Source organism: Strongylocentrotus purpuratus, unplaced genomic scaffold, assembly GCF_000002235.5.
Source record: "Strongylocentrotus purpuratus isolate Spur 01 unplaced genomic scaffold, Spur_5.0 spur5_scaffold_3, whole genome shotgun sequence".
NCBI classification, from domain to species: domain Eukaryota; kingdom Metazoa; phylum Echinodermata; class Echinoidea; order Camarodonta; family Strongylocentrotidae; genus Strongylocentrotus; species Strongylocentrotus purpuratus.
The window spans coordinates 14,994,202-15,003,365 of record NW_022145609.1 but is presented as its reverse complement, the minus strand read 5'-3'; the positions used below and the strand labels follow the sequence as shown (position 1 = coordinate 15,003,365).

Sequence of the window (9,164 nt, the reverse complement as noted above, 5' to 3'; positions counted from 1 at the left end):
GGCCCTGGATGCTCATATGACCGTAATTAAATGCCTAAAACCCCAGAGCTTACGGGGCCCTGCCCCGGACCCACCGAGGGCCCTAAGGCGGTCCCCTGTATGCTCATCTGACTGTTATTAAAAACCTAAAACTCCTGAGCTTCCGGGGGCTCTGCCCCCTGGACCCCACCTAGGGCCCTAAGGCGGGGCCCTGGATGCCCATCTGACCGTAATTATATGTCTAAAACCCCAGAGCTTACGGGGGCTCCTCCCCCAGACCCCACCAAGGGCCCTAAGGCGGTCCCCTGTATGCTCATCTGACCGTTATTAAATACCTAAAACCCCGAACTTCCGGGGCTCTGCTCCCTGGACTCTCCGCCAATTAGTGGCCTGCCAGTGTCACAAATAAGGTATCTAAATATGCTTATCTGACCATAATTTTAATGCCTAAAACCCCTAAACTTCTGGGGGCTCAGCCCCTTGACCCCCTACCGGGGCCCAGGCCCTGGACCCCACGCCATTTTATGCTCTACCTGATTGTTAATAATCCACTTTGAAAAACGTTCCGCGGGGCCTGCCCTGAATGTAACGTGTAAGAGTGATGGTGATGCAGATTTTTCTTCTGCCCCCCCCCCCTTCCAAACGTTTTTGCTCGTTACGTCACTGCCCCTGGAAGGTGAGCCCCCTGGAATGTTTGCCCCCCCCCCCCCCCAATCCCAAACTGCTTCCGGCGCGCCTGAAGATAGGAATGGGCAAAACATCGTAATTTCTAACAAGCTAAAGGGGGATGGCCAAACACCACAATTTTCCTTTGTCTCAGAATGTGAATGGATGTGTTAGGTGTCATGTTGTGTATTGTTTGATATAACAAACGGACAGAAAATTACAACACGACGTCAAAAGTAGGTCTGCAGTTTCTGCCTTTGGTTGATTGGCTCTTTAGCATGTGTAGGCTATCAAATGTTGGTAAATTATTAAACCCCTAACCATTAAGAGTTTTTCCGTAGCTATCAAAATGTTTTTTCATTAATCTATTTTCAGAAAGGAGTAACAAATGAGACAGTGATGGAAGTGTTAGAGGTCGTGGTAAAGGTCTCAGACATGGAGATAGACGAAGGAGACATTGTCAAAATAGCTAACATCATCAGCAACAGTACAGCCCTACAAAGTGGCGACCCTGGGGCGAGTAAAATAAATACCATATTATATATAAAATAAATACCATATTATATATAAAATATAACAGTCACGGATGTTGGATTATGGAATACATAGGAAAACGCCTAATGAGAGTTGCCCCCAATGATGTATATATATATATAAATGTGTGTGTGTGTTTGTGGGGGTGTGTGTGTATGGTTTTATGTAGCCCTCTATATATATATATATATATATATATATATATATATATAAGTGTGTTTGTGTGTATGTGCGTATGGGTATATATAGAGAGAGAGAGAGAGAGATAGAGAAAGAGAGAGAGAAATAGAGAGCGGGGGCAGTATCTGAATCGGCCTCTGGTGAAAACCTGGTGTGATTGAAGGATACGCTTTTCAGTTTCGTGCATGTCTTGTGTTTCGTAGTTAGCAAAATGAGAGTTTACAAATGTAACGGAAAATGCAATGAAATGCAAAAACTAGGAAAATTATGATAATAAATGACAACAATAAGAATGGCGGTTCACTTTTCCTTATGCAATGATTTTTTTTTAAATAATTACTATCGTTCCATTACAACAGATCACTACTCTTACTGCAACCATCATCAGCAACTTCGCAGAGAAAGATGAAGAAGAACTTTCCGCGGTGGAAGAAAATACTGGAGCGATCACTCAAATCCTGGAAAGTTTTGAAGAACAGCTTAACAATCTTGACATATCGGATGGACAAAGTTATACCGCATTTGAGATGAATGTAGCTGTACAGGTATAATGATACTTCCTCAAACTCAAATGAATGCAATTGTTTTATATCAACATTTTCTCTATTCCCGTGGGATTTGAATAGTGTTATTACATAAATTAGGATAAAACAGTACATTCATATGCAAAAGGGGGGCAAATATTGAAAACATTCTCTGTGCTAGATTGGTTGCCAGGGTATTTAGACACAACTATCTTAAAACCATGGCCCACAGATTTTCCTCCCCGACCAAGCTTGCGCAACGAGGGTAGAAAATATGTCTACTGGCGTCACAGGGGCATGATGACTAATTAATTTGTGTAGAAACTAATAGGATTTCTGCAGCTTTGCCTATATCTCTTCATAATTCAATGTGATATATTGTTGTTGAAGATGATGATAGTGATTGTGTTTTATTTCATTATCATTAAGTTATTGTTGTTGTTGATAGTGATGATGCTGTTCATGATTTCGTTCTTGCTGATGATGATAATGAATGTTATTCTTGTCATTTGTATGGCGCCATATTTCTGTTTAAATTATTTTTACAATTCAAATCACGTATAGGGAAATTTACACGGTATCCATAATTGTAGCAAGTATCTAGGCATCAAATTTCAATGGATTTGAAAAAGTATTTAAATAAAATAGAATCGATTGTTTCATATAGATGAGGTTTCTTTTGATTCAGGTGACGAGTGTCGAACCGGCTGACTTTTTGTCGGGGTTGACCGTATCTGCTAGTAGCACCTCCTCAGATCTAAGGCAGGCTAACATCACGCTCAAAGCCGGAGACAGCATCGTCCAGGAAGAGATCCTCACAGGAACTCGTGTCAGCATTCCCTCTTCTGTCCTGAACAACCTCAGCAACGAAGTCGGGAGCGAGTCACGGGTGCGAGTGGCCCTCAGCGTTTTTAGGACACCGTTATTGTTCTCTTCGCAGCGTATCCGAAGGACCAACGACGGGCAGAGTAGTTTCAACCAGACCGTGAACTCATTGGTTATTGGTTTGACGCTCGGGGGACAGAAGATGGCGACTTTGGGGGAGAACATCGTATTTAAGTACACACCTATTCAGGTAAGAAATACGGTTCTAGGACACCTACCCCCTGGACATTCATCCCAGGATAACCACCCCCAGTCAACAACCCCCTAGGACAACTTCCCCCTAGGACAACTACCCTCTAGGGCAGCCAACCTCTAGGACGACTACCCCCCGGGACAACTACCCCCGGACAACTACCCCCAGACAACTACCCCCTAGGACAACAACCCCCGGACAACTACCCCCCGGACAACTCCCGCTAGGACAACCATCCTCTAGGACAACTACCCCGGGACAACAGTACTATCCAAAGGGGGTAGTTGTCATGTTAAATATTCCGAGTAATACAATAAGATATTGAAATTGGCCATGAATTGAATTGTCGTAAGTATTTGCGATTATGTTGAATAATATCTATATCTTCCAAATGATTATGCTTGTACTTAGTCTGGCTTTGAAAATCCCGTATGTGTGTTCTGGGACTTCGAGGACACACTTGATTGGTCATCGAGAGGATGTCAACAGATTACGTCAGGATCAGTTAATGGTGAAATAACATGCAGCTGCGATCATCTGACGAATTTCGCGGTATTGATGGTAAGTTGCACTAATACCCCTTTCATAGTGCTTCTATCGGAGTCACACCGATGAAAATACCGATTAAATCAGGCCAGTTTGAAAGGGGTATAAGCTAGAGAGAGTAAAGAAAGGGAGGGTACGCCTCCTTTTACAAACAAAATAGGATTAATCAATTTGTACAGACACGTGGCAAGGTTAACGTATTATATATGTTAAAGAAGGTTGGCGAAGTTTTCATTGAGAGAAAAGTATTATTAGTAGCATTGTTGAGGTATCACAAATATCTGCTCCACTAAAATAATTTTGATAACCTGAATTATGATTGAATTGTAACATTTGTTCTGCATCGTATCATAGAAACATTTTCACATCGTATGGTAGATTAAAACTATGATTATATGTTGAGGATATTGACCTAGTATTAATAATTATTCAACATGCTAAGTACTAAGCTAATTATCTTCTCACAATAAATACAGCAAATCAATGTGCTTTTATTGCGTTTTCAAAAGATTTTCACCATCAATATCATCATCATCATGGTTATCATAACCATTTTATTATAATTGGTGTTGCTATTGTGGTTGTTGCTTGTGTTCTTGTTGTTGATTGCTGTCATTTAAGTATATGTATTTGTGTCTTGTTTTGTTTAGGATTTATATTACGAACGTGTTGAGGCGTTACGGATTATTAGCATCATCGGTTGTGCCATCTCTATTGTGTGTTTAGTCATTATACTAATCACCTATCTATCAAACAGGTAAGTACATAATACAAATGATTAACGTTCTTGAGTAATTTCGAATGACGTGATAAAGTCGCAATTTGGTCTCTTTTGCATTTAGGAAAATGATGCAAATTTTGTTATTTCCTTTTTTTCTTCTTCACATAAATTACATCATTACCCGCGGTCTCAATCATTTGAACAATGTAAACCGTCATATAATGTCAGAGGAGAATCCTTCAATGAGATGTAATGTTTGTATCTAAGATCTAGGACAACTACCTGCTGGGCTATCAAAACAATTCATACATTAACTAATTCTAAAGAATAACTATACCCTAGTTAGAGTAATAGTTTGGTTTTTTTTTCTTTCTCTGGGAGCAGTTGTCTGGGCAGTAGTTGTATTTTAATGTAATTAATTTGTTTTCAATATGTTTATTAAAGTTACATAAAATAATGGCATGATAATTAAATATACATTTGTTAACATTAAAAGCATACATTCGGTATATATAAAATGATTGTTGTCGTGATTCAAATTGATCTTGCTGCAAGTTTCTAATTTCGTATATTCATATACTTGAATTGCTGCTGCTGAACAATGTGTTCTGTGTTTGTTTATTTGCTTTTGTTTTCAATTGATTGTATGTTTGTATATTCTGACAGGAACCTTCACGTCCACCAGTCGCAGAAGATTTTCATGTGTCTCTGCGGAACCCTTCTCGGTCTATACCTCACCTTCCTCATCATGAGCGCATTGGACCGTCATCCCGACTACCCCGAAGTCACTCCCGTCCCTTGCGGCATCCTCGCCGCTCTCGTTCACTTCTTCACCCTGTCCTCTATGGCCTGGATGGGCGTTGAGGGAATCAACACCTATCTCATTGTCGTACGCGTCTTCGATGCTTACATTCCTCGTTTCATGCTCAAAGCCAGCATCGTGGCATGGGGTGAGTGTCCTTCTCTATACATTATTTGATAGGGGCGCCTATCGGAGAGGAGGGTGAAGTGTTTTGGGGCGCTATCCCCTCCTCTAAATGATGACTTGATTCTCACATCATTGTAGCAATGTTTGTATCTTTCATTTCCCAGTTCTTCTGTAATTTGCCTATTTTTTGTTTTTATTTTTGTTATTTATTTCACTCCTTTATTTAGGGAAGTCTGTTGAGTATAATATATTTGAAGACGAGTCTTAGAAATCGCTCCTTCCTTTGCCCTCCTTCAATGGAGCCATCTCTCTTTTGTGTTCCTCCCTTTTAATTCCACACCCCTTTTTTGCCTGTCCAATAACAATATCATGTTTAGAGATTTCTTTTCTCAGATACTTTGAACCTGTATTTTACCGATGATAATTTGTGATACAATGAAGACTTTTCCACATATAGCCCTTGTTTAATTTGTTCATACTTTCATATTTTAGTATCATGTAAGAAACAAGTAGAGTTACTCTTCTGTTAGAAAGTAACAACTATGCCATAAACAATGTTCACGAAATTTGGTAATCATTAGTCTATTCAGTTTCTAAATACTTAATATATAATACACAAGAAATTGTAAAGGGAAATTAAATCAAATTGAAATAATTAAACCAACTCAAATTTCATGGTATCCAGGAGTCAACCCATTTATTCAGGTTTCAGTCTTGAGACTGTAAAAGGAAGGAAGATTGTATCCCAACCTGCTAATAATTGTTTGTTTCTCTCCCTTTCTCTCTATCCCATTTCCCCCTCCCCCCTCTCTCTCTCTCTCTCTCCGTTTCTCTCTCTCTCTCTCTCTCCCCCCTTTCTCCATGTCCCCTCCTCTCTCTTAAACGTTTCTCTATTACGATACCATGGCAGGAGTCAGCGGTCTGATCGTCCTCTTGACCGGCCTGGCATCCCAAGAAAACTATGCAGCAACAGACTAGTAAGCTACACTAAAAAAACACTCGAAAACATTCTTAAAAGGAACATGAATAGATAAGATCTACTATTGTAAAAAGATGCAAGGGCACAATTAGGGTACAACCGGTCATTGACATCCTCCCCACCTACCCCCTATCTCCCTCCCCCTTGAAAGCAAAATTGCAATAATAATGTTCACAACAAATTCCGTTTCAGATACGGCGGTAGAAAGCAACTCACAAAAAGCCGCCGAGTTTTGTTTTTAACGTGTGAATGAAATGGAAGTGCGCGCCTCAAAGGACTTGCGTGTATTCACTGAGCTCTGTGTTATGAGAGACAGAAATGTGAAACTTATTACACACTTTACGTCTTTAAAAAAAAAGATGTGAACGAAACTTAATTGTGATTTTTTTTTTCGGGAACGTACACGATCCTCTCACAAAATCATTGATCCGCGCCCCTCAAAGCCATTAAAGAAAATATACTGCTTTATACCTTGGGATGGGGAAGTCCATCCTGATATTGAGTTGGTTTTAATAAAAGCAGAACAATGAGAGAAACATGTTACTTAAGGTTTGAGCAGATTTCAGTTAAAATGGAAAGTTATGCATTTTTTAAGTGATCGTCAGTGGCAACAATGTGACGTATCATGTGAGCTTCTCTTCGATTAGCTCTGTACAGAAAATATCATCAACTTTTATTTTCAACTTATTATATTCAGGGTGAATGAATGATTTACAATTTTCTTAAGGAGATGTAAATTTCAATTTCAATCTTGTTTATTATCCAGCTGTTTTCTTCAGAAGTGGCCAACGGTCGGTGGACTCCTCATCCCAATAGCGATCATCCTCCTTGCAAACATCGTCATCTTCAGCTTGGTGGTTCGCCGCTTGATCAAGTCGGCCAACGTCGCCTCTAATAGCGACGCGGCTGGGACCAACCGCAAGGCGTCTATCGAGCGCATCAAGAACGCGGTCAGCGTCCTCCTTCTCCTCGGCTTGACCTGGGTCACGGGCTACCTGACCCTGATTGACACCACAAGTCAGGTCACCCAAACTCTCTTCATTGTCTTCAACTCTCTCCAAGGCTTCTTCATCTTCATCCTCTACTGCGCGAGGAACCCAGTAGTGCGCGCGTACTGGGCCAAGGTGTGCGGTTGCGGGCAGGACTCGTCGAGAACGAGCACCCGTGCGAACCAAGGAACGAGTCAGGGAATCTCCTTGACCACGACCAAGTCGACGTCGGAAAACGACCATGATTATGAGAATCCGTCCTTCGATGATGATAAGGAATATACTGACCTTGATTTCTCTCAAGTCAAGAAAGGCGGTGATCCGACGAAGCCGACGTCCTCCGGTAAGGAATATACTGACCTCGATTTCTCTAAGATCGAGAAAGGCGGTGATCCAACGAAGACCTTTGACGGTAAGGAAGATGTGGATCCGGCCTATGAAGTTTGTATCATATAGAATGTCAATCATATATATTTTTCTGAAGTCTTTTACAAAATAGAATTGCATCAAGAAATACACTTGAAATATTTATTGAAGACAATCATGGAGATTATCATAAGAAATAAAATTACCTTATAAAGTTATTATTTATTTTGTTTGCGTAAAAGATATATTAAAAGTATCTATAATGCTGGAATCCCATTAAACCCGTTGATTGGAAACATAATTCTCAAAAACAAAATCACGTTAGCCTATTGTTGTAATACTTCAAAGACGTGTTTAATTGTATTTTTCCTGCGTTACAACGTATAGCAGGAAAATGTTGTATACGCGGATTCTTTTAATGATTACGTAATGGGAGTGACGAGACGCCACGATACCGCGAAGTAGGTCGGTCTGGCAGGCTTCCCATAAAGTTTGTTATTGATGTAATATGTGAGTCATTAACTGAGTAATGAAGGGTGAGAATATACTGGAAGATTCCAACTAGAGGGAATTGTATTCAATGACCAGGATGAACGAGACGAGTCATTACAGTCCCTTTATATTGTATCATTTCGTTAAACGAAATTATTATATGATAAAACAAGCTACTTGGTTATAACAGATAATGGATTATGAAATCATTATCTACATGACTGGACCATAAGTGACTAATGAATATCCTGTTAGGAGTAAGTTTATTTGTGGTTATGAACTTAAACGAATAATAAGCGCATGGCTTGATTTAGCTTTCTCTAATGACGAAGTGACTCTTTTATGAATAATCCGGGGAATAATCCTTCTTTTTAGCGCTAAGTCGCTTTCTTTTTGTATATCAATACCTAGTGTTGTTGATCCTTTATTTTCATCGAGAGATTATTTAATAAAATGGTCGTGAGGAATGGTGCCACATTCCTGTAATTGTTGACAACTCCTGAAAAGGGTCGATGGCCCTGAGATTTAGCATATTACATACTACTTTTGTAGTAACTGCAGCTTTGGTCTATGATTGAATTTCAACCCGAAAGGTTTAAGAGGGCAATTTCTATTCAAGTGATATATGCATGTATGTACTTAAAACAATCTCTTTTAATGATTCTATATTTTGATTCGTTTGACTTCGACATGATTTCGTACTCTCTTTCGTCTTCAAATTGCTTTTAAATGTGTTTATGGATGAGCAAATAAAATGACGATATTTCTATTTTTAGGTTGATGATTGTTTTGACATAAATATTCATATATTGTTCAAACACAAAGGGAAACACAAACAAAAGTACAGGTTACAGGTTTTGATTTAAAGAACAAGTACAGGACAACATAAACTATACAATGAAGACATATTACATAAAGCTATGGTCACAAATCAGAACAGCGACCGACCGATCAGTAGCCTGCTCGGTCGCTGGTGGACTTAGGCATCGCCCGGCGATTAGGTCGGTGCCAGGGCGGCGACCGCCCAGGCACCGAGCGTATTGTGGGCGGTGAGTGAAAAGTGAGCAGGCGCCGCCCAAATTTTAACTCTGCGCTAAAACTTCAGCGGCGACCGAGCGATGCCCTAAAAACGAGCGGTGCCTGGGCGGCCGCCGCTCGGTGGCCGGGCAGCCGCCGGGCAGA

General features: G+C 40.3%; 1 protein-coding gene across 1 annotated transcript; it reads left to right on the top strand.

Moving 5' to 3' along the window:
* Positions 1-1,044: 1,044 nt before the first annotated feature.
* On the top strand, positions 1,045-8,892 carry LOC100891920 (adhesion G-protein coupled receptor G2-like). The gene is made up of 8 exons (XM_030995769.1): positions 1,045-1,161; positions 1,719-1,904; positions 2,572-2,958; positions 3,373-3,522; positions 4,158-4,264; positions 4,895-5,178; positions 6,067-6,133; positions 6,902-8,892. Exons 1-8 carry the CDS (start codon positions 1,045-1,047, stop codon positions 7,578-7,580), a joined length of 1,977 nt encoding a protein of 658 aa, XP_030851629.1. The 3' UTR covers positions 7,581-8,892.
* The last annotated feature ends 272 nt before the right edge of the window (positions 8,893-9,164 follow it).